This window comes from Trachinotus anak, unplaced genomic scaffold (genome assembly GCF_046630095.1).
Source record: "Trachinotus anak isolate AG129_WGS33_773 ecotype Australia unplaced genomic scaffold, CSIRO_AGI_Tana_v1 ptg000006l, whole genome shotgun sequence".
In the NCBI taxonomy this organism is placed as follows: Eukaryota; Metazoa; Chordata; class Actinopteri; order Carangiformes; family Carangidae; genus Trachinotus; species Trachinotus anak.
Window position 1 is genome coordinate 604,636 of NW_027273857.1, and position 26,003 is coordinate 630,638.

General features: G+C 44.2%; 1 protein-coding gene across 31 annotated transcripts; it reads right to left on the reverse strand.

The window, feature by feature from the left end:
- Positions 1–770: 770 nt before the first annotated feature.
- LOC139622326 (target of Nesh-SH3-like) lies at positions 771–25,409 on the reverse strand. Of its 31 annotated transcripts, XM_071479526.1 has the most exons (24): positions 24,973–25,409; positions 18,142–18,321; positions 15,806–15,874; positions 15,591–15,723; positions 15,141–15,322; positions 14,487–14,539; positions 13,934–13,973; positions 13,310–13,390; positions 12,999–13,073; positions 11,416–11,619; positions 10,648–10,725; positions 9,950–10,150; positions 8,803–8,868; positions 7,644–7,730; positions 6,177–6,245; positions 5,948–6,073; positions 5,726–5,815; positions 5,408–5,617; positions 5,179–5,284; positions 4,075–4,154; positions 3,910–3,939; positions 3,670–3,828; positions 3,452–3,574; positions 771–3,205 (listed from the first exon to the last, which is right to left on the reverse strand). In XM_071479526.1, the coding sequence occupies exons 1-24, from the start codon at positions 25,061–25,063 to the stop codon at positions 3,090–3,092; spliced, it is 2,649 nt and encodes an 882-aa protein (XP_071335627.1). In that variant the 5' UTR covers positions 25,064–25,409; the 3' UTR covers positions 771–3,089. The 31 variants fall into 31 exon arrangements, with proteins under 31 accessions (XP_071335627.1, XP_071335628.1, XP_071335629.1 ...); XM_071479527.1 differs by lacking the exon at positions 12,999–13,073; XM_071479528.1 differs by lacking the exon at positions 7,644–7,730 and having other exon boundaries at positions 24,973–25,408.
- Between the last annotated feature and the right edge of the window lie 594 nt (positions 25,410–26,003).

Sequence of the window (26,003 nt, forward strand, 5' to 3'; positions counted from 1 at the left end):
AAACAGCCGCCACTGATCATATGATGAACTGAGATCTCAGTAACATGAAAAATTAAAAATCTCTGCTCAAAGGAAAAGTGTGACTTAGGCCCAGTCCCAGTGTCGGCCCCTGAGGCCTGAGCCCTGAACCCTCACAGACTTCATTGATGTCACCTGATAAGCGACTGAGCGCACGGGGCTGCGAGGGCTCGATCTGATGTATCAGATTCTGACCATGACGATACCAAAACATGCTGCATTTTTTCATTTTTTATTTCCTCCCCTCGCTTCCTGTTTGTAAACAGGACAGTGATGTTGGATCAGATCCATGAAAGCAGATTTGAATTCATCATCATGACGTCACACACCTCAGACTGAATCACTGAGCTCTGTTTAAAAGCTGTCAGTATCATCTAACCCTAACCTCCCCATGTCTCAGCCCACACATGAAACAACTTCATTAAATCATGTAAATGATTCATATCCCCAGTTTATTCTCCACTCACCTCATTCAGACATGAATTTTAAGTTGTTTTTTTTTATTTCCACGTTATAACAGTTAGATAAATGGCTACTTATCTTTACGCCAAACAGTCTTAATAGTTTGCCTGGAAGTTGTTTTACTGCAGGGACAGATGATCCTGGTGCCTGACACTGGATAAAACCAATTAGACATGCTCTGGAAAAACATGTTACAGTACTTTAGCTTGTCCCATTGAATCAACATGTGGTTGTCGTCTGAAAGAGAACAACTGTGTGTGAACCATCAGGAAAAAATAACAGACAGCAGCTTTAAAAAAGGAATAAAAACTTCTTTATTGTTGAAAAACCAATATAGAAACAAACATAAGTAGACAAACATCAACAGCACAGCCTCATGTTAACATACATTCTCAAAGCACTCTGTGCTTTAAATGGTCCCTGTTTAATGATGATGGGGTCTATGCTTGAATACAGTCGGGGCTCCAGCTGAAGGTCGAAGGCACAGTGCACTGTGTTCAGGAGACGGAGCTACATGTAGAGAAGAATCAGAAAATGCCCTGCACTGCTTCAGATAGCGTACCTTGCCTCCAGATCAGTGTTGATGGTGTGGTGGGTGTGGCCCCCACAAGCAAAAATTTAAGACAATTATAAAACACAGTTATCGTGTGACCTTGTAGCCCTGATCCACAACTGTTGCACCACATTTTAGTCATGAAGCAAATGTGTATTTTGTTCATTTAAACCCTCCTGATGTTACATTTTCAAATCTTCCAACATATTTTAAGAAAACGACCCATCAGGCTGCGACGTTAGCTTCCCGCCCTGCACACGCTCACCCACTGTTATGGGACAAACACGGGAAACAAAGATGAATCTCAGTCTCTCTCAGAATGATTAGTTTCATCTTGTCCCACCTCAGAGTGAGATGTCTACCCAGGTCTAGTGATCCAGATGTTTCCATGTCTGTCTGGTGAGTTAGTTCAACTATTTGTTACCAGTATCTGGTTAGCTAGCCAAATATTTTATGACGGTCAACAAATTTTATGAACAAATGAAACTGGTGTAAAAGGTTATTATGCAGGACCTGGGTCAGGAACAATTAGCCAGATAGCCATAGAAACAATTAGCCATAGCTTTACCATTGCTAACCTTGCTAGCCCGACTTTAATCATGACTGAAATACCCCCCAGGGCAACGACTGAGGTTTAGGGGTTCTTTAACCTCAGCTTGGTAAAATAAAGAAAAGGCTTCTTTATATGTTGTGATTTTCCTGCCGTGTCACGGTATCGTTTGCTTCCCGCCCTGCTTTAGCATGAGTCAAGAAGAAGAAGAGCACATTATAGTACAGTAAACAAAGGCTGTGGTGAGGGAAATGCATCTGCAAAAATGTATTGAAAACATACATCCTCTCCATATACATATAAATACATTTCTGTTGTGCAAATTGCAAGTGTAGAAGCCTCGTGCCAGTTTCCCCTGTTTGAGGCTGAAGGCAGCGGAGGCAGCGTCCAATCAACACAGCTGCTGTGTCCACGTCTGACTGACAAGTTTTAGTCTGAAGCACCAAAAATCAAGCCTGCACCATGAACTGCAGATTTTATGATCACGCAACTACAGCTGCAACGATTAGCAAATTAACAGATCAATCGACCAAATGACAATTAATCTGCAAATGTTCTTATAATCAATTGTTCCCCTGTCAAGCGTGAATGATGGTTTCAGCTTCTGAAATATGACAGTGAACTGGATCGTTTGGGGCTTTGGTCAAAAAGGAGGCATTAGAAGACATCACCTGTTCTCTACACCTGAAGATTCACAGATGATTCAAGAGAACAGTCTGCAGATCAGTTAGTGCTGAAGAAAACAGGGAGCTGCAGCCCTTTGTTAGAACAGCAGAGAGTCATGTCTCAGTGGATCTGTGCTTTTAAAGTTAGTGTGATGCTCAGGGTCTTGTGAATGTACTTACATTCATGAGGCAGAAAATAGAAATATCCAGCAAGTCCACCTTAGTGTGCTTGTTTAAGGCACTTCATAGGCACCAGTAGAAGACAGTGGTAATGAGTGTGAAGCGGGACGGTGTGTGGTCACCACGTCCTGCTCTACAGTCCTACTTTAAATCACTGTTAGAGAAGATCTGGACCAGAGGAACAGCAGAAGCATCACACACCAAACATCTGGGACTTCTCGTCTGTGGCCCTCGTGAAGACATGTGATCAAAGATCTTTTGATAAATAACATCTCACAAGTTATGAAAATAGTATCCAGGGAGCCAGCTTCCCATTATCTTAACACAAAATAAAATATGTCTAGCGTGAGTTGGAGGGTTCACTCCAACGCTGCAGAGAGCCGACCTCCACATATCCCCCTGCTCCTCTATCACTGTAGCCTTGTTGCTTGATAAATAGTAAAGACGAGGCATGTTTGCTATTACATATTTTTAAAGAATGCTCTCTTGTTACAAATTCCCTGACGAGCATTGTCCTGTACATGTTTTTACAGCACTGGGTGATGTGGTGGAACACGAAGCTGAGGGAGTCTGGAGCTCCACCTCCTGCGGTCGCCATCCCAGCCTGGGCGACCAATCCTCTCTCAGGTCCCTCTGAGGACGACTCTGGGGTCGAGCCCGCTCACCACTTGCCTGGGATGGGTGTTCCACACTCATACCATGAGACGTAGTTGACGTGGGAGTGTCCTCCGATCTGGCCAAAGTGGACAGGCTCCTGACGCACGGCTCTGTAGAAACCTGGAGCAGAGAGACAGAGATGCGGTCTCAGCTCCAACCCTTCACCATGTAGATGAGCAACCACACTGCAATAACTCACTTCCTGTTGACTGAACACCTGCATGCACCTCTCACTTCCACCTCATGCAGTCCCTTCACCAGGTGAACCTCAGCTGGGTGCTTTAACCTGAGCTTCGAGGTTCACCCCCCACAGCCAGACTAACCTCTGCTCAGAAACTGCTCTTAAACAGGAAGTAAAGTGTTTACCGGGTCTGGACGGCAGCTGGTCGGCTCTCAGCTGCCTGCCTGTTCTTCCGTCCAGGAACGAGTCGACGAACTGACAGTGGTCCTCGCCAAAGCCAGTCTGGTCTCCGATGTTGTAGAATTTCCCTGAACAGGAACGTGAGACGGATCAACACCAGGTTGAATTCACCCCAACAAGAATAAATAAATTCATATCCCAGAATTCCTGCGTCTCCACTCACCGTTGAGAGAATCGCTCAGGTAGATCTTGTACCGGAGCGAGTTGCACAGCTGGATGCCGACAAACTTGCGGTACCAGGTCCTCTTCACATACTGTTTACCGTGGCAGTCGGAGTACGAGTCCGTCTTAAAGGGGAACTGAGTCCAGATGGCATCTTTACCTGCAGAAACAGGAGAGTTTCCTGTTGTTAACGTGCTGCTCTGAACTGATGACAGGTGTCAGGTGTGTGACTGAACCTCACCTGAGACATTCTCGCTCACCCGTGGGTCCGCTGATGAAAGACAAACACAACAGTTTTAACATCATGCAATGATGGCCGCTGTGCTCAGTGGTTACTAGACTTTTATGATGAAAACCTCAGGAAATGAAAAAATAAAAGACAGCTGCAGCAGGTGTGGTTGTGTACCTGACTCTGTGTTGAAGGAGACCGGCTCACTGGGAGGACCTGCACCCAGCTCGTTCTTCGGCTTCACCTTGAACTCATAACTGGAAGAAACAGAATTCATCCGTTCATTTGGTTTCAACAGAACGTAAACAACACGGTGCTCCACCACAGTAAAAGTACTTCCTGATCTCTGATTCTCTGTGACATCATCAGATCATTTTACAGTTGGAGCAGTTTTAACGGCGTCATAGTTCAGTCAGATAACGGCGTGAGAGGTGGACATTCTCCCTCCACAGTTCTGCCTCTGTCTCTCTCACTCGTCCACTGTGACTGTGTTTTTTCACTGTCTTGCAGCTGTGTTGTGTCACAGTTACACAGCGGTGGGTTCTCACAGGTTTCCAGACGTCCAGCGGTGACAAACTTCACGTAAAGCTCTCACCACCTCAGCCTGCAGCCACGTGCTTTCAGATGGAGATGTTCTCCACGCTCCAGGCTTCATTTCCAACCACCTTCCTTCACACCACCTCCAGGCTCATTAGAGCCTCAGTGAGCAGAACGGACAAACTGCTGATTTTACTCCCTGAGCATCTGGCTGTGACGCTCGGCTCCACTCTGTAACTGCCTTGGCATGTTTGGACAGCTGACTGCAGTGCCGTCTGAGCAGGAAACAGCAGACGTTCTGTCAGATTTGAATGCTCACAGGACGACAGCTGAAGTACTTGAGCAGATGTCCTGTGTGTGGAGGTGATTGGGCCATCAAACGAGAACCATGTGGACCTGAACCTCAGGTCGCTGCTCACTGCACTAACTAACACTAACAGACGATAACACAGTTCATTCAGCTGCTGATGCTGCAGAGAATTTATGAAACATCACCAAACAAACCAGCAAGACCTGGATGTCTTCATTCAGCACAGCAGGGTCACATGACACACCTCAGTCGGTCCCTCAGGAAGTGTTTCCTTTAGCCAACAATACAAACTCATTCCTCTGTGAAACCTCTTCATGAAGAGCTTGAGTCATCCTCTGGTCTAGGTTTGGCTCCTCACCTGCTCTGGCTTCAGTCTGGACTGGGTTTTGAGTCAGACTGTGGTCTCTGGTATCAGCCTGGACTTGTTGACTTACCTGCTCTCAGGTTTGAGGTTCTCCACAGCGGTGTGAGTCTGGTTGGTGGTCAGGATGGAAACCTGCTCGCCATCAGGTCCTTTAGCGGTGGAGATGACCTCATACTCTGAGGAGAGGAAACACAACAACCACCATCAACACAATCGTGGAATATTTGTCTCTCTGTTGTCAAACATCTAGAGGAACATTTGGAGAATGATGTGGGGGGGGGCTTGATTTATTTCTGTACCAGTGGTGTCGTTGTCCGTTTTTTCCCAGTCCAGGATGATGAAGGACGGGCATCCCTCCACTGTTACCACGGTGAGGTTGGAGGGCGCGTTCTTCGGCGGAGCTGTGACGTTGGTCTCGCCGGGTTCGTCTTCGGGGAAGTAGCTGAGGGAGGAAGTGATGGAGCAGGGCTCGTCCGGCTGCTTGCCCGTTTGGTAAACGACGTGAGGCGCTGTGTGTGTGTGTGTGTGGGGGGGGGGGGGGGGGGGGGGGGGGGGTTAGTCAGCAGTTCAGCTCAGTGTGGTGGTTTCAGAGACAGAGAGAGTCCACCTCCACTCACCCACATATCGTTTCTTGCCCAAGGCGTCAACGTCAGAGGTGGGCTGTGATTTGAACAGGTCTGAGTCCTCCCAGGTTTCCTGTCGAGTCGCTGAGAAGAAACATGAAGAAACAAACCCTCAGGATAGAACAGCCCCCCCCCCCTCCCAAAATGAAAGTACTGCATTGAGACAGGTGATTTGTGAGCCCTGCTCACATCGTAGGTGACTGGACACTTCCATACCAGCTGTTGTCGGTGTGGCAGCTGTGGTCGTCTTGCGCTCCTGTTTGGTGGGCTTGGCTGTGGCTGGAGGGACTTTGGGTTTGAGGATTGGTAACTTGTCTGTCTGCTTCAAGTTGTTCACCTTGTCTGATGGAAAACATACAAAAAGAAAGTGATGGGAATCATCAGAAACAGAGCTGGAATTGGTCTGTAGTGTCCTCTGAGAGGACAGCTCTGGTTGAGTCCTCACCTGTTTCTCCAGGTTTCCCCACCTGGTTCGGTCTCTTGTTGATGGGGATGGACGGACGAGCGGGAGAACCTGCAACAACAACATACATGTTCTGTAGCTGCACAGGACAGGACGCTCTGATGTTTCCAGTCTGTGAACGTCCACAGTGAAGAAACAGTTTGAGCCTCTTTCTGAACATCACAGGCTGGATTTAATGGAAAACAGTGGAACGCTCACCACCGTTAATATAAAGAGCTCTCAGAACTTGTTGAAACAGAACATAACATGACATAAATGTCTCTGTAAATCTGAATCAGGCCTGTCCCGCCTGTGGATGCTCTGTATCTAAATAAGGAGCTTTAACATTAGCTGTGGCTTCATTTTCTAGCTAGGTGCTCTCTAATCTCCTGGAAAATCTCCTCTGTTCTCCTGAGGTAGAACTCAATACTCATCTCCAAAAGCCAAATCAACCTGAAAACATGAACAATGCTGTGTAATTCCACAAGCTCCAACAGGCTGAGGTCCAGAACCTGCAGCCAATTACAGCCCCTCTTTCTTTCATTTAGGCAGAGGCCAAAATTCTTCATAATCAAGGACTTGACCCAGGTCCAAGACTAAATGGAATAAATACAGAGCCAGGAGCATGAGAGATGGTGGAGCCATTTAGCTCCTAATGTGAAACAATACAGACTCATTCCTCTCAATCAGTCACATGTACATGTGCACGATGGCAGAGCTGCCTGAGCACTCTGAGTATCTGCTGCTCTTTAGCATGAAATGATTGAGGCTTCAAAGAGCTTGTTTCTTTGTTGTGTCTTTATTCTTGAACATAAATGAAGAGCAAATATGGAGCCATCAGACAAACAGTCTTTAAACAAACTGCTGAACTGTTCTCTGTGCTGTCGTGGTTCCAGCACCAGGCTGAATGAAATAAATACTGGGATAATTTTCTCTTTTCACACACAAACAATCCTGAAACAAAAAGCAAACAGTGGTTTCCACTCTGATGAAACCTGCTCGGTGCACGCCATGCTGCGTGACAGCATCTCTGCAGCAACATGTCTGAAGCTCATGGCGCTCACGATGCTCGCAATCAAGCAGGGAAGCAGAGGCCGGAGCACGTGGACCCTGGACCGGTCCGATCCAGCTTCCTCACACGGTCTCTATAAATAGTTTCTGTAAATTTCTGTGGTGACAATAAGCGCAAAGCTCGGCAAAGTGAGGTTCCTACAGAGTAAGCTAACGATCACAACAGCTCATACTTTCCAAAGAGAGAAAGTATTTTCCACAGCTCGGCTGAAGCCTTTGGCCAAAGCTCTCAAGCTGACGACTGGTGTTTTCTTCCCTCGTCTTGTTCTGGATCTGTCTCTGGAGTCTAACACAGCCAAACCATGCAGTGTTGGCGCTGGGGAGCAACTGCAGCGCCAGTCAGCACGCAGCACGGGCAAGTTGTGGATGCAGGCAGGCGAGATTCATGCCATTACCAACCATAAAACCGCTCCTCAACGGTGGGACCCGAACGACCAAACACATCAGGGAGTTCAGACTTGTTGTCCTCCAGCAACGAGTTGTTCACTGCAGCAGGAGAAGGGAGTGAGATCAGACATCACGTCTACCTCCGTCTGAAGGCTCTCTAGACTACCCCAGCATTCCACTGTTTCACATTTAACACAATGTCATGGGACTTCCTGTCAGACCTTTGCTACATGTGGACATAAAAAAATGGATGACACCAAAAACCAGCTCATGCCCGCTGCAGGACAACCATGCACACGCTGGAGTCATGCATCAGGACAAGACAGGACATCACCAGCAGCCTAAACCCCCGGCTCCACCTGGAATTAACAGGTTCTGTCTATTGTTCCAGTTCATTTCATTTCAAGCGATGTTTTGACGATGTTAAACTAAGAGACAACAGGTTGAGACTTGATCAGAATCCAGACACTGATTAACCCCAAGTGTTCATAATCAAACAGTCCTGTAACATAAACAGGCATAATTACTACATTTTACATCACAACACGTCAGGTCACTTCTTCAGCCCCCGACTCTGCAAACATGGTCCCAACAGTTACAGTCCATCTCAAGAAACACTTTGAGGGTATCTGAGCCGAGTTCAGAGGATCAGGATCATTGAACGGTCAGAGGTGAACACATGAAAAAAGAAACAGTCACACATTTGCTTTTAAACAAGCTTTTAACTGAACCTCAGACTGGTTCTCTTCTTCTTTAGACAGAAAACTCACTGTAGCTCAGCAGGTCTCAGTCTCTGAGACTGCCTCAGAGTCTGTCTCAACCCCCCCTCACCACCACCACCACCACATGGACACAGTGACGTAATCTGCTGCTGTAGCTGGACTTATGTAACCAAGTCAAATAATCAACATCCACTTGATTATTTGAAGAAGTCGCAGCCAGAAGCTGAAAACCTGCAGAAGCTCGACCAGAAACAGCAAACACGTGGACACAGAGGCAGGGAGGACGGACAGACCGATGGACGGGTGGATGGATGGACATGAACATATTAATGAACAAAATGGATGGAGACAAAAACACCGACATGAGCTGCAGTGGAGGTGAAGATGCTGCGAAAGCGACTGGAGGGTTAATGAAGACACACAAAGAGACAAACGAGGTCTTTGTTTACCCAGTCGAGGTCTGGACCATAAGGCCGGTTTGGGCAGGTACATGCCCCGGTGTGGCTGTCCATTGACTGTTGGGAGAAAAGTGATTGTTACGGAGGAAAAGGAACTGAAAACCAAACCCAGCAGGAGGACAAACACCTGAGTCCTCAGGGTTCTTCAAAGACAAAGATGAGATTTTAATCTGATTCAGAGAAGAAGAAAAACGACTGAAAGTTAGAAAACAAAAACCCTTTCTCTATTGTTTTAGAAAAATTCAGATTATTACACTGACATTTCAACAGATGGACTCGTGTGCTTGTTCAGCTGTGAGGTTCATTGAACAGCCAACAGTGTGGAAGTCAGCAAACAACAGATGTGAACCTCATGTTGAGATGAATTCAACCTGTTGAGATTATTGTTTCTTTCCTTTGGAAACAAAAGAATCTGCGATACCACCAGGATCCAGTGATTTCAACACCAAATCAAACCAAAATCAGCAACACAACCACTAACTGAGACCAGTGAGTGTTTCACCTGAGCTGAAACCTGCTCTTCATCAGGTCCTCAGGCTGCTCACTATGAACCCTGGGAGGTAACGTCTGTCTTTGATCAATCAGTCTCTCAAGTTACTAATTTGTGCGTCTAATATCCAAACGTCTCCACATTTAAACTCCATCCTAGATCCAGTGGACATGATAACTTATTTTGGATGAATTAAGTTATTAAGATGTGTATTATTATAATTTGTATCTGAATCCTCTGTCGTATCAAACAAATGAAAACAGTTCCCTCAGTCCAGTGGAGCCACACAGAGGAGAGGATTTACTCACAGACTAAATTATTGAGTTAATTTAAGTTCATCTTTCACCATTTGTTATTCAAGTTAAAAAATAACAGCAGCTGCTCTAGGTCATGTTTGCTTCATGTGACATTTGAATTAATGAATCAGGCAAATGATGCAGTCCAGGAATCTTCAGTGAGAGTTATAGGAAAATGATTAGTGTCTTATGAACCTCCAAATGAAGCCTTATGTGTTCAAACTAGTAGTTTAGGTGCACAAAGGACTAACTCAAGAAAATATTATCAACATTTCCCTCGGGACAGAAAAGTCTCAGAGGGAGCAAACTGAAAACAATGCAAGAAAGCTGAGAGGAGTCCAGGATCAGGTACCAGGAGGATTTCCCCCGAGTATCCCAGAGGTCGGGGATGAGTTACTGGGTCTAGAGGAAGAGTGGGGGTGTCTGAAGCCATTAGAGAAAGGAAAGAGGGGGTTTCTGGATGCAGGCCTCATGGATCTGACAACCGGGGTAGCTGCCGGGTTGTAGGACTGCAAAGGCAGCGACGGGGAGAGATTTCTTTTGCTGCCTTGACCTAAAAGATGAAAAACAGTTGCTGTGTTACAGTCTGCTTTTTTTTTTATCTTTAAGTTGCCAGTCAAGCGAGCTTGCAGCAGCCCTGAGCGGTGATGTTAGTGATGGAAGTACTGACTCTAATGGACTATTACATTTAATATTGATCTCAATATCAATACTATTCGTGGAGTAGATGAACAGATGAATTTGATGGATCAAGATGAGTCGTTAAGCGCTCACAATCTCGGGAAACCACAGTCATTTGAGCTGCTGATGAGTTGTGATGATGCAACCATGACTGTAAGATTGTGTGCCACATGCAGACACCAGAGGCCATGTTGGATGAAATGTGTGCAACTCCCGGAGCGAGCAGCCACTCCTGTGGACAGAAACTGAGCTGCGAGTTTAACTGGAAGCTTGAGGGAACAAGATGGTTGCAGATCAACAGCAGACAAAGACAGAAAGAGCGAGACTGCCTTTGATCGCACAGGAAGCTATTTATGAGGTCATCATTACCCCAGCTGTTAGTTTTGGCCCTCTCATTGGCCAGAGCTGTTCTCAGCAGCGACGATCCATCCTGTGATTTGTCGAAAGCTGTGAGGGAGAAAGAAGGTTTAAACTACACGTCTGTCAGAAATAACATTTCTTTGCATGACTACAGCCTGGACGTTCATCAAGCACTTTCGACTGTTTGCAGACGACACTATTATATTTGTGGAGATCTGTTAAAGTCCCAGAAACACAGATCTGTCTCACTAACAAGTGGTTATTCTTTTAAAGGTGGAAATGACCACCTTAAAATCATGATTTTTTCATATCCAAATGTAAAAGAGAAGTGAACTGACAGCAGCTTAGTCTAATGTGCAGGAGCTACAGACAGCCACTTACCACCGGCCGTCAAGGGAAGGTTTTGACAGCCACATTTTTTTAGCTCCAAAACATGAACCAACTGTCATTTGATAGCAGCAAAATCTACACATCTTTAATTGTCAGTAGAATAACAGTTATGTTTGTGGAGGCCCCACAAGGACCCCATCAGACACCATCATTGCACACTCAGCCGAACGACTCAAAAAGAAGACTGGAAGGAGGGTTTTGCGATTTGAGAGCCTCAGTTTCGTAAACTGATAATCTTATGGTCATGGAGGTGATACATTAGCATTCCCTTCAGCTGCCTTCTGTATCAGCTCAGTTACCTCACACTGACCTTCATCCACTTCTCTAAATGAGGCGATCACTTCACAAACAGAAAATGAAAAAGGGAAGTAGGTGGGTGGAAATTACCAGCAGGGTTATGAGGCTTCTCAGGTGTGTTAGTGGGCGCCTTAGTAGTCTGCCCCTGAAGCAAGTCACCATGGGAGGGTAATTTAGTAAGGGGGGAGGCTGTGGCGTTGGCAGAGGGGGCTTTGGTGGGCAGGTGTCGGGGGAGGACAGAAGGAGAAGGACCCGCCGGTCGGTTGGTGTCGTTTTTAACAGTGTCTCCTTTGTCTGGAGCAAGAGAGGAGAGAGGTACTGTGATCATGGGGGTCTGATGGTCTCAGGTTTATCAGGTAGATCTACTGTGTCTGAAACAGACATGCAGTTAGATTCATCTCATCATCTCCACAGTTATGGAGAAATGAAAGTCACCTCATGCATGTCTCTGAACAGCTGGAAGTCTTTTGCATTTCTTGTTATTAGGATTTTTGGTAGCTGTGTCTGTAGCACAAATGACCAAAGCTGACCAGATAGTAAAAGTATAGATAGTATTGATGCAAAGCTCTGGTCTTGTATTGGCACCATCACTAAAAATATTTTCCAGCTCTGCTTTAGAACAAATGGTCAAAGGTTTAGGTTCTGGTCCCATAGTCTCGTACCTCATAGAAATACAGAAAAGTCCAGAGGACGTTGTTCTTGTGAAGAGACAGACACACAGTGGGGACAGAAGTCTGAGGAGTGTGCAGAACGACTTGTGTTGTCTCTCCCCAGAGGGAAAGTCCAACCACGCCTGCGTCTGAACTGGCTGACATGCAGACTGATCCAACACAGTGAGGACAGACAGACAGGTGGAGTAAGTGACAGAGGAAGTGTGACTGGATGATCAAGTGGTTCAGATGTCTAGAATTCATCAGTGAAGAAGGTTGAGTAGAATCACTGATAGAAAATTCATTAACTGTAAATTTATCATCTTTACAAGTCATTTAGTCAGTAAACTTTCTATTCACCTGTTCACCAGACACTGACTCGCCCCTCTGAACCTTCATTTTCAGCTGTTGTGCAGAACCTAAAGTTTCCAAAGACTCTGATGAGGTGGCAAATTGGGGAATTTTTTTACCCCAAAAATTTGGTGAATCTCATAAAAACATAAGATTTTTTTTTTTTAGAAGTTTTTTTTTTAGAGTAAACACTGAATATTGAACATGGAACTAAATGACAGGAGACTTTGTCAGTTACTCAGTGATAGATTGGTTGGAAATATATTTTAAATATTACGGACCAACACAGATCTGTGGCTCTTGAGTCAAGAGAGAGGAGACAGGTGATGCAGAAGAAGAGGAGCAGAAGAACAAAATGCTGTGAATGCAAAGAGGAAGTGTCATGGCTAACACATGAGCTGTAGCAGTGAGGCTTAAAAACACAAGCCGCGGCTTCTGACTGTGTGGGCAGGGCAAAGTTAACTTACTCGTATCACTTGACGTCACCTCCACGCCTTGGATCGACTTTCTAACTGGGCTCAAAGCATGCTAGCATGCAGCCAATCGAAACAGCTGCACGTCCCAGACCCCCCCACCCCACCAGGTGCACCACTGGGCTCAGCCGAAGCAGGTAAAGACTGTGGATAAAAGCTGGATGATAATTAGAAGAAAAAAGAGCATCTGCCTTGTTACCGAGTGACATATGAGGCCCTTTAGGCTGAGCAGAGCTGGGCACAGGTAAAGTCTCCTGCTGGCCCTCAGGTGGCGCTGTGGGAAACAACATGGTGGTTTTATAAGAGGAGAAGAAGTTTGACTGTAAAGTGGTGACAGTGTAAAATCTATGGATTTGTTGGGAAACCCAGTTTAGATGAAGCAGGTTGATTGATTCGTATATCTCTGGAGCCCTGAGAGGAAAAACAACTGTTTGTGTGTGTGTTTGTGTTTGTGTGTATGTGTGTGTGTGTGTGTATGTGTGGAGCAAAGACAGAGGAAGAGATAATCACCAAAGGAAGTGCGTGGAGCTCCGGGGAAACCTGGGTTTTTGAGCGGAGGAGAGAGTCGAGGCTGCGTCCGGTTATGCAGAGCTGTGAACAGTCGACACGTCACAGGAAGTGAAAACAGTTCACACAGTGTGAGTCTGTGCAGATCCATGTCACATGTTAAAGTGCTGAATAGTGAGGCTGAGTAAAAACATTATGACATCATTATTTCTACCTCAGTGACTCAAACTGAAAATAAATTACCATCAGAATAAACCAACATGGAAAGATCTTTTTAGTCTGGTCCAGTTTCTAGACTGGTCCTGGTCTCGTGGTTTTGACTGGTTTGCAGCCTTGTCCATCACAGTCCAGTGGTTGGTCATTTAAAGATTGAGTCATTTATACAGAGATCATTCTCTAGCTCCAGCTGATGCTCTGTAACTGAATCTGTTTGACCTTTGACCTTTGACACCATGTGACAGATGTGTTCAGTCAGTTTTTGCAGCAGCTGTGTCTGTCATGTTAACACAGAGCCACACTTCACCTCAAGTGTGTGTCTGTGTGTTTGGACCCGAGTTCCAGGTGTGTGACCTGAACCAGAGGATCACAGTCAGCTGACTGAACACACACACATGACAGGTGACTCACCAGGACGAGGAGGGAACAAAGCGTGAGGTCCATGAGGTTTCTGAAAAACAGGAAACACTGACTTCAGACTCCAGGTTAAAACTAAATAACCCAAATACACCTGTGTGGTCTGATTGGCTGCGAATGACTGAAACATCCAATCAGAGAGCTTAAAATTCTGTTGCTGGGCAGCTGAAAGGATGAATTTAAAGGCTGAAAACCTGTTTGATTAATTCATTTAAATAAAGTTTGTATTTTAGATCAGTTTTGATTCATAATTCAGCCGCCAAGGCTCATGGGTAATGTAGCATGAGGGTGATCAGTTTAGATAAAGCTGATATTTGTGAGTGTGGAAGTCATATTAGGGTTGTTATTAATGAAATGGAAGCTTTCTATGGAAGCCTGTATGCGTCATTGTTAAAATCAAAGTTCACTGGTCAAAGCCTCTGTTTGTTAGAATGATGAAGACTCTGCTCTGAACCTCTGCATCTACCAGGTGACAGCAGCAGGTTCAGAGGATCCTGGTTCGAGGACAGATCAGATCAGACAGGTTCTCTCTCAGCAGGTTACGTACCATTGGCTTGGCGAGGGGGTTACGCAGCTTGTACGACTTCTGTGCATTTTTATCTGTGAAATCCAGACAAGGGGGCTGAATCAGTCCAGGCTCAACAACGGGGTTCTTTATGACTTACACCAGATTTTAAACATGGTTTAAACACATGAAACACACTTTTACCACAGAAAAACATTGTTCTACAGAACTGACTTGGCCTCCCTGTAACTACAGGATAAAGACCTGATGACATGAGACTGTCATGAAACCTTCTCTTTAAAGGATGAGTTCCAGACACTGCTACAGTCCAGGATCAGGACCAGGTTCAAGGTAAGATGGAAACCTTTGTTTGGATCCTAGAAACCTTCAGCTTTCAACCAAATGTTTCTGAGCTTTAACCTCAGCATCAAGATGCTTGATCTGCAAATGGTCAAATCAGTGCTGAAACATCTGCAGCATCAAAAACTGTTTTTACTTCTCAAAGGAAGGTTTAGAAAAAAGTTGTGTCTTTGGTAGAGAGTAGAGTTTAACACCTAATACTGCACCTTTGACTGATTAGTCTTGTTTTGTGGGCTCACAGAAACTGCTGTGGATCTGGACCTTTGGTAATAAAACTGTCTGTAGGCTGTCAAACTGCCCTGGTTTACGTTATCGTGGAGTGAAAATCTGCCTTACTGCCCATGTTGGTGTTGTGGATGACCGGTTTGCTCCAGGTGCCGCTGCGGTCGTCCTTGTTTGATCTGACTCCGAACTCATAGGGCGTGTTGGGTTTCAGGTTGTCGATGACCGTGTCACTGGTCGGGCAGGTCTGGTAAATCCACTTCCTGTTCCTCTCCCTGTAGCGGATGGTGTAAAACCTGGTGGAAGCAGTTGGGGGGGGCAAGACAAAGACGTCTGGATGAACAGTGTCATGATGAATCTGGAACCGATGTGAAGTTCCTGATTCTGGAACCTGGATCCAGGTCCTGGAACCTGTTCCTGATCAACAATGACCATAACAAGGTATTTTCTGAAGATTAACAGATTAACAGTGATTGAATTCTAAATGTTTTCTGGTTCTTATGACACGTGAGTCTCACAGTGATTCTCATGAGAACCCACTAATCCTCTGCTTGTGTCTCTCACCCGTCCTCCAGACACTCGTTCATGATGTTCCCTTCGTAGGGCGTCTTCAGGTAGTTTCCCCAGGAGAGCAGCACTGCCGTCGGGCTGACGGAGCCGATCACCAGGTGGAGCGGCTTCTCCAGGTTCACCTTACCTGTGCACACAGGTGAGGACAGAGTGAGACCTGCTCTGGGTCTGCACCCCAGCTGAAGCCTGACAGGAAGCTGTGGTCGTACCTGTACAGTGTTTCTTCACATCGTTGACTGGGATTGGCTGCACGGCTACCAGGTACTTGGGCTCTGCGTCTGAAACCAGATGTGGATTCAGGTAAAGGTTCTGGATCAGGTCTGGTTTCGTGACATGGAAATAAACAGTCTCTTTGTTTATGAACTGTGGTTTGACTGTGTCTTTCTGCTCTGCTGCTGATTTCACTTTCTAAATATTTTACTCTTCTGTGGTTTGTCTGGATTCAGGGTTTTACGGACCAGCAAAGACCGCGTACCTACAGCAGGTCTCCCTACAGCTGCTCCAGATACAGTTTCTAATCCCCACTGTGCTCCACACAAACATCTGAGGAATGTGGACTTCGTTATGGAAACGTGATGAGGATGGTGATGTCATGGTGGGTATCGCTGGCCCATTAAAACGACCCCCCCAAAGGAAAAAAAAAAAACAGACAGAAAGCAGACGCACACATGTGAACGATGACAGAGAGAGGACTCAAACACAACACGACACGTTCAACATCCACATGTGAAAACACTCACAGCTTCTTTCATAATAATCTGATTCATCCAAGGTTTCCAGGTTTACTCTGAGTCCAGGTTCTGGTCCACATCCCTCAGGTTGAATTCTTGTTCTTCATTTACTTGCTGTTAAAACTTTTGTTTCTTTTCTCATCTCTGTTCAGTAGAAACAAGTAGAATCAGTGGATCCAGAGTTTCAGATCCACCAGTTTCTGACAGAATGACCTTTGACCTTCACTTCTGTGCATGTTTACAGTCAATAAAGGCCCCACTCATTCATCACCCTCTGCTTTCGAGCTGCTGCAGATGATGAACAACAGTTAAAGTAGCAACAACAGCCTCTGTATAAATTCACCTGGACACATTCATCAAATCACCTGCATCTGGAGGCTTCAGTGAACCAGACTGAAATCTAATGAGACCGTGTCAGCCTCAGACCTGAACCTCTGGGTCTGAGGTTCAGGTCTGAGGAAACAGTGAAGGCTCGAGTCTCTGCACCAACGTTTGTGTCTCACGTGGCTGAAAAAACCAAAATCCCAGAAACCAGCGTTGGATTTAAAGAGTCAACACTGCGGTGGTCGTCCTCCGCCTCCTGCTGACAGATGGTCCTCCACTGAGGCTTTTAACCACGAAGGTAAACACCACATGAAGTGTTTAAGAGCAGCTCTGACACCACAGCCCCCCACCCCAGTCTTTGATTGACAGGTGACCTTGGGGCAGAAACAGCAGCGATGAGTGATGAGCAACGAAAATGGAAACAGAGATGAAATGAAAAGTCTCCAGTGGAGCTCAGACTTCCTCCTGAAACGGACTGTTTATATCTGTTTGTCATTTACCTTCTGATTTATCCACTGACTGTAAATGCAACATGAAGGGCTGATTTTCCCAGCAGTACTTGAACACAAACCCTTGTTTGTATTGAAATAAAAACTTCATTAGACATTTGGGTGGGTGGTGATCTGTCCACCAAACTTCAGCCAAGTTTCAAGGCATTTTGAGTGAGCAGTGCTGAAAGAGGAAAAATCAGACCTCACACTTCACAACATGAGCAAAAGTATCCGAGTATCCACCAACAAACTTCAGCCACACTTTTACACACAGTACCAAGTTCAAGTCTCTCCTCCCTAATTATTAAAGTAATCAGACTCTGATAAGACTTCAAGTAAAACACCCAGAAGACAAAAACACTCAACTCTGAGGTCAACATGTGAAAACATGTTGCAGTAATTTACCACAAAAATCTGCAGGAGTGAAAGAAAATCAGCCTCTGGAGAGACTGGTGCTGAAGGACGACATTCGGCAGGTTTCTGTTCACCCTCTCACTGTGGCTGAGGATACGCTCCTTAAACACATCACACCATCATAACTTTGTGTTTTCTTGTCATGATGGGATAATACTTCTTGGCTGAGCTTCAGAAAAAGGATCAGAACCACCTGCTGCTGCTGTGAGAGTCCTCCGCTTCTCAAAGCTTCTCATGTTCTGGTTTTCCCCAAAACTATTTCTGCAGATACTCAGTTTCCCACGGGTGTCACGGTTTAGATATGTGGGTCTGGTCTGGTGGTCACACACACAGAAACAAAAACCTTCAGTCCCACAGCAGAGAAATCTGGGCTTTAAGAATGAAACTGCTGCTAATGTTTAATAATCAGTCTGAAGATAAAATACTCACATTAGATTATCACACACAGAAGGTTAAAGTGTCTCCTCCCTCACAACGTCTCTGCTGCTGTGCACCACGACACCAGGGCTAAGTCAGCTGATCCTGATTCTAAATGTATTTGTTTTGTGATTAAAATCCCTGCAGGCTTCCACAGAGCCGTCTTACCCAGCTCCGTCTCGTAGGGCTGTCCGTTCTCCGGCAGCTGGATGAACTGTTTGGAGAACATGCTGCTTCCGTATCCCAGGATGTAACCCTCCAACTTCACGTCAGGACTCGGACGTACGAACTTCATCACGATGGTGTCGCCGGTGGCGTTGATCCGAACCTTCATGTTCTGACGACGAACTGAGGAGGAGGAGAAGAAGAAGAAGACAGGAGAGAATAAAACCTGTTATTTCAAACATCACACTGAAGCTAATGACCAACGTGGACAGGTTACTTCCTTCACAATACACATCTGTAAATGTCATTGATCAGTGGATGTTTCTTTTTAACACTGATCACGTTGGAAAATGTTTCTGTACAAAGTAAAGCAGCACAGCAACAATTTAAATGATTTCATCAATTACTCAGGAAATGACTCATGAAACATCACAACACAGAAGAGCTGGGTAAACATGGAAGCAAAATTATCACCAGGCTAGAAATGATGAAAGATACCTGTGGTAAGTCACATGATCAGAGAAATGTTCACATCTAAGTCAAAATGATGAGACACTGCAAAGAGATGATGAAATACATCATACAAAAAAATTGTACACTTTTAAAAGATTTAATTATAAGATGTAAAATGCATTACCTACTCAAATGCTCAAAATAATGAGAATCTACAGTCAAAAAAATTACAAAGTCAAAACACTGTGTTAGTTGCTACTACTTTGAACTTAACGTGAACATTTTGATTCACTCTTTTCTTCCTGGTGTAAAGTGGAGTCCATGAACTCAAAGCACTTCACCAAAGGAAAACTAAAGACTTAATAATAATAATCATATATTATCATCACTCTGCAAAAACACTATGAATCACAAGCTTCAATAATCCATGTGTGTTAAGTTAATTTTTTATTCATATTCATTTCTTTTATCTCATATCTCCAGTTAAATTCTGAATTTGAAACAGAAAATGTCGAGTTCAGACCCACACACTGAGGTTGTTCAGTGGATTTGTTTTAAATAAAGTTTCCTTTTCTGACAATCTGGTAATAATTCATTGAATTCCTCCACATGTTGTTGTGATTTCAGAGTTTTTCTTTCCCTTTGTTATTGCTGTCGTAGAGCCAGTGAGCTCTGTTTCTGATAATTAAATCGCTCTGGTCACATTAGAACAAATTGTAGATAATTAGAAGAGAAACACTTTAACAAACGAGACCAATCAGCTGCAGAGAAAACAGCAGATCTCTGCTTGTGTTTGATTTGAGTCTCTGGATCCTCGACATGTTGTAACGTTTCTCTTCCTGTTAGAGTCAGGAAGCTTTGGCAGCTCTGCAGGTTTGTTTTGGCTCTGAGAAGCTTTAAAGATGGAGCTGAGGTCAGATAAAGATTCATGCTCATCCACCACCTGTGCTGTTAGTGCTGCTGCTATAAATACCACCACCAGCCTCAGGGTCAGCTGATCAAACTCTGATCTGGGCTTTACTCTCCTGTGGTTTCAGTGTCAGGTCCAGTTTTCAAACATCTGTCATTGCTCCTCTGTGCGAACGTTGAGGTTCCTGGTCAAACGTACCAAACTGCAGTTTTAGGCTGAACAGATGAATCCTCAGGTCGATCATCAGTGTCTCTAAAATGTTTTCTCTTTCAGTCTGAAGGTACAGTCTGTTCTGTAGGAACAGCCCCGCTCTGATTTAATTTCATGCTCTCATAGCTTCTAAGATGGATATCTCATCGAGAAACCAAACTCTCCATATCTTTGTTTTTTATGATTTCCCTCATTGCCTCTGGTCAAACAGTTAATGAACACGTCTGGCGTCCGGCAGCAGATCGACCTGACCTCTGCTTCTCTGAGGTTCAAACCAAACGTCACGGTCGACTTTTAAAACTTTAACAAGTACAGAATGTTTCAGTCCCACAGGGTTTTTCAGGAACTATAAACTTTTTTTATTTTTCCAGGACTCAGAGGCGCTGATGTTGAACAGAAACAGAAGAGAGGAGGACTCAGCTCCGTCCGTTTAAAATCACACACTTTCTCTGTCTCATGACCCCCTCACATACCTGACATGATACATACATTCTGTGATTCAATGTGACTGAGTAAACTCTCAGAGAATATCAATACCTCAAATGTCCATAGTGGATAAATTTACAAACAAACGCTCCTTGTGTCTGCAGAACTCCATAGAGAATCCTCCTATTTTTAGATTTCTGTCAGTGTCTCAGTGATGTTGTCTGAACATCATGATACAGACAGGAGCTGATCACTGCTGATCACAACTAATAGTTTTAATTTTTTAGTTTTAAAATTTTCTAAATAAAAAAAAAACGGCTTAAATAAAAATGGGTCTCAACACATGTAGATTAAAGGGTTTTTGTTCCTGATTCAGCAGAACTCTTTAAGTCTTCTACAATAACACTTTCCGACATTTTCCACATTAGCGTCGAGCTGCTTGTTTATCCGACTCTTTCCCACCATTTCCGAGCTTCCACTCAAACATCCACAGTTCATTCTCTGTCTATCTTCACCACACGCCAAGGTTCAGAGCCTCAAACATACTTTTACACTTCATGTTCTTCTAAACCCTCTGAAGCTCCTTCATGTGGCTTCTTGGGCTTTTGTTTTTTAACAGTCTGGTTTCTGAAGAACTGGAAACTGGAGGGAAAGTCTCTGGTCATAAGAAGCTGATTAACTGCAATGAAACGAGCTCCTGATGTTTATGGTGTTGGCTCCAAAAGTTCTTTGTGATTTCAGAACTGATGCATGTTTAAGACTTTTTGTCTACTTGCTGATTTAGTTTATAAAAGTGAAAATAAACTAAAAATAGGAAAAATGTTGAAAAAATTTAAATATACAAATTTTAATGATTTTTTTTATTTTTAAATGAACATTGAAAAATAATAACTTTATCACAATGTAAAGAAAAACCTACCTAAGTCCATTAATTTTTTTCCACCTTTTACTCAAACTTGATCTTCATTAGTTTTTGTGGAAGTGTAAATTTCTTCAGGACGTCTGCTCCATGTTGGCTTTTTTTATTATTGTATTAATTTGTGTTCAAAATTGTTGTCTTGTGGAGACATTAGAAGCTGGATATTATGACCTACTGAAGACATCTCATTAGATTTTTCATTTTTCTCCAAATCAGATTTTTTTACTCCCGTGAAAACACCTTTAAGATCTTAAATTAGACAACGTGTCCCTTTAAAAGACTGAGCAGGAGACGAAGTGAAGTCATCAGATGTTTAAAGGATAAACTGAACTGTGTTTTTTAGCCTCAGGCCACAGTGAAACAATCAGCTCTAATTGGGCAACAAAGCCTCCTGCTCAGACCTGAACAAGTCAAAGCTCTGCCCCCATCGTTAGATGACTGTTGGTTTTTCTGGGAGGGGGGTCAAGATTTTTCTAGGAGGCGCATTATGTTGGATGTGGAGTATATCCGTCTTGTCCAGGTTTTCTTTGGGCTGTTTGTTCCTGCAGATCAATGGGAGGAGCTTGCTGAGGTCGACAGGCTGGACATGTGGAGTCATGCAGCTCATTCTTGGCAGCGCCACTTGGCCTGTCGAAGTCTTTCCAACAGCAGCTGATTGAGTGGAGGGGATAAACCTCGACATGAAAGACATCAACCCCCCCCCCTAAAAAAAACTTCAGTTTGACACAGAGGAAAGTCCTCCCTGCTAACAGAGTGTAACAGCTCACTGCTGAGTGTCCAGGAGCCATGTTGGCAGAGAAACACTGTCAGTGTCTAAACAGGCTGAAGTGAGTCTGACGACGCTCGTTCATCTTCACGCAGGAACATTAAGAAAAAGAATCACAAAGTTACACAAACTGTCCTGTGTGCAACAATGATACAGCAACTACAACAAAGTCTCACAACGAACCAGGAGTACCACAAGAAACACAACCTACCAACATACAAGTGGCACCATGTACTACAAAGAACTGCACATTACGACTAAGTGACCACCACAGTAAGTGTACGACAAAGTACCACAAAGAACCAAAACATCACAAGTGTACAAGAGAACAACACCACAAAAATACAACACAACCAGATCAGCTGTTTCAGGTGTTAATAACAGATCAGCTGTTTCAGGTGTTCATAGCAGATCAGCTGTTTCAGGTGTTCATAGCAAATCATCTGTTTGGTGTTTACAACTGATCAGCTGTTTCGGGTGTTAATAGCAGATCAGCTGTTTCAGGTGTTAATAACAGATCAGGTGTTTCAGGTGTTAATAACAGATCAGCTGTTTCAGCTGTTAAGAGCAGATCAGCTGTTTGGTGTTTACAACTGATCAGCTGTTTCAGGTGTTAATAGCAGATCAGCTGTTTCATGTGTTCATAGATCAGCTGTTTCAGAGTCAGTATAAACCCTGAGGACTCGTGTCCTTTTATGGAGGAACCCTCCAGAGTCTGGATGTGTTCCTGTAAACAGTTCTTCTGTGTCTCATTAGCTCCAACTGTAAAACACTGTGATGGAAACTAAAGGCTGCTCTCTGATACAACACAGACCCTCTCATTTCAGGACTAATGAGCTGCTGCTGCTGCTGGTTTCACTGGGGTTTTATCGTTTGGAGGGGAAGAAATCATGAAGGGGGGACACACATCACTGTGGACTGTTACTCAGAAATCCTCACACTGAGGCCAAACACTCTGTACTACCAAACTTAGAGCCTCATGACTAATGAACAGAGTCCAAAGACTAGTTTATCGCCCCCTGTGGGTCAACTCCATGGCTGGATGGGTCTGAACAAAAAGATGCCACAACTGCAGGTAAGAGGTGTTTCAGTACCCTCTCTACAGTTGGACTCTACAGTTTCATGTTTCAGGGACAGAACATTTTTTCTGGTTCTGGTTTTTCTTTGACAGGTCAACTCAAAGCGCCACCCCCGAGACAAACTCCTGCACATAAGGACCATAAAACAATCACATCGACACACAAGCAACAGTGGTCTGTGTGTTATATACATGTGTCCACACATACACACACAGATAACAGCTGTTTCTGCAGCAGAGCGGTGTGATAACATGAGAGGAGGTCTGCTCTGCGAGTGAAGATTTTCCACTAAACTGTTGCGTTTGGCATTTCAACAGTGACACAAACACAAAGTTAACAGCAGAATATTTCGCGGCTCTGGTTACGAGTGACTCTGCACAAAAACACAAATTAGTTTAACGACTTTGGTCGATGAGACAGAAACAGAATCAACAGAAGTGCAGTGCACTTGTGCAGGTGTGCAGAGGCTTTAACACACAAAACATATGATTCTCATTCTTCATTCAACTACTTAACAGTAAAGTCAGTAGTTAGACTGTTTGAATGCAGGACTTTAACTTGTAACAGAGCGTTTCTACTTTTACTGCAAGTCAATCATGTGAAGACATAAACGCTGTGTGAGTCCAGAGAGTGTGCAGAGACACGTTTATTAATTTAACATCTTAAAGTGTGAAAAAGTAACGAGCCCAACAGCTGGATATGGGTGTGTCCTCTCACATTCTTCAATCTGACAAAACAGATGCACAAACAAAAACCTCACAAAACAAAATCACCACAACTTGTTCTGCACTTTCTAATTTGTCCCTCAGTGCTTTTAATTCTTTTATGACATAATTACATTTTTGCTCACTCAGTATTTTTGTCAGTAGTAAACTTCCATATAAAGAAACAGAAACCAAACGCATAAAAATAAAGAGTGACAATCTGCAGAAAAAGAAAAAACACATTATGATAGATTCAAAGCCTCTCTCTCTCTCTCTCTCTCTCTCTCTGTTGTTCTTGGCTGTCTCTCGCCCAGTGAGGTAATACTCTCCAAGCCATCACAGAAGACCACAGTGTCACTCTGACACTTCCCTCTGAAGACGGGGATTTTATCATCTTACAAAACTGTAAATGCTCAGTGAGGCAGAAAAATCACAGGTCAGATCATGAATTAGCCCCGCCCCCACCTCTGAGCAAGTCACACCTGTGTGCAGCACCTGAGTGACCCATGCAGGATGCAGAAAGAGAATCAAACACTTCAACATGCATCAAAACCACACTCCAATTCTACCCCAAAGATCAAAATGCAAGAAAAAAGTTTTCTGCAGCTTCAACACGACAAACATGAAAGGAGCTGAGTCAGCAAAAAAACTGCACAAGAAAAGAAAACCGTGATGACAGAACCAGACGAAGAGCCGCTCAGTTCAAACATGTACAGAGGCCTGAGAGTGCCAAAAAACCCATCTGTAAAACTCTGCAAAATAATCACTGACAGTTGTCTTTGTTTTAGACTGGATTACCTGGAGATCAAAATCATAACATATATACATGTATATGTAATATATATGTGCAATCAAACTTTATTCATATAGAGCGTAGCTACAGTTTTACCACCTGTTTCCCTGATGTTAAACCAGGTAGCTCTTTCTTTAAATTTGCAGGAAAACATTTTTTTTTTAAAATATATTTTCAGCTGAATTCTTCAGTTTTAAATCATGTAACGGTGCAAACAAAGAAATCACAATTTACACTTCTTCCCTGTTCACCTCAAAATTTTCACACATTTACACTCAATTCTTTGCTCTTTGCTTTCATCTGGACTATCTGCTTCACTTCGACCATGTTACAGTCTGTTTGCCCACTTTCAGTCAGTTCTGGCCCCATTTTCTTCCACTTTTATTTCCACCTTATTGACCTACTCATTGTTGCACTTACTCTGAATTCACCCTGTTTGCCTGCACATGAACGTGTTCGTCCAAACTGTCACCTTGTTTATTGCTGCACTGTTCTATTTAAATCCTTTCTTTCTACTGTTGTTTTACTGTCGTGATCCTCTTCACTTTGATCCATTACAGTGTGGAGCACTTACCTCTGATCCTCTGTGCAGGGATGCCATTGAGGAGAATGGTCCCTCCGAGCAGCATGAGGAGGACTCGGAGGAGAAGAGCGATGCCCGCCATGACCTCTCAGAGCTTTAGCTTCAGGAGACAGGGATGAAGAAGATGAAGGTGATGTGGAAAGGATGAGGAGGACCAGGAGCTGGACAACTTCACTAAGCGTCTCTGCCTGCAGGCGGTCGGTCGGTCTTAGGACTTGTTCAGCAGTCGGACTTCCTCGCTGTGGAGAGGTGGACCACCAAAACACCAGCATCTATAGCCTCGGCAGGTGGGCAGGGCCTGGATGACATCACCAACCCCTGTACAGCCAACCAAACGCTATATTGTCCTCACATACTGTACACTCCCTCCTCTCTCAGCCCTCCCTTCTTTTCTCTCTGGACCTCAAACATGAGTCTCTTTTTTTCAGTCGTTCACTCCCACCCTCTTTTCTCCCTGTTTTTTTCATCATGCACACCTCTCCTCCCCCTCCTCCTCCCCTTGCCTCCTTCACTCCTCCCTTTTCTTAATGTGTTGTTTTCCAGACGAGCTTTGACACTTTCAGTCGTGCAGCGGTTATGAGCAGAGCTGTGGAGTACACACAGAACAGACTGTGATCAGAACCAAACACAAACATGAACCAGATCAAGACTGTGAAATTAAACCTCTCATTTAGTCTCTTTGTTTATATTCACACAGTTTCTATCTGTGATTATTTTACTTTGACTTGAAGTGAGAAAATCATGTTAATATGAATATTTCTGTGACAGCTGATCTAAAGGCTGCAGCCTCAGAGTCTCTGTGACTTAAGAAACAGTTACTTCCAACTGAGTCTGGGCCCCTAACTCTTTGGCCCCTGACTCTATGGGCCCTTGAGTAAACGCTCCGTGTGTGTGATCTGATCAGACACAGTCAAACTGAGAGAGAAACTGTGACCATGTGTTAGATGAGTCTGAACTACAGGATGTAAATCAGCTGTTCACACACACACCTCAACAAGTTACTGTGACGACTGTCAGTGGGA

Coding starts and splice junctions, on each gene's coding strand:
- LOC139622326 (XM_071479526.1), bottom strand. CDS start 25,063: ATGGCGGGCATCGCTCTTCTCCTCCGAGTCCTCCTCATGCTGCTCGGA. Junction 15,875..18,141: donor GCCCTACGAGACGGAGCTGG/GTAAGACGGCTC, acceptor ATCTGGTTTCAG/ACGCAGAGCCCAAGTACCTG. Junction 5,285..5,407: donor AACGGACAACGACACCACTG/GTACAGAAATAA, acceptor TCCTCTCCTCAG/AGTATGAGGTCATCTCCACC.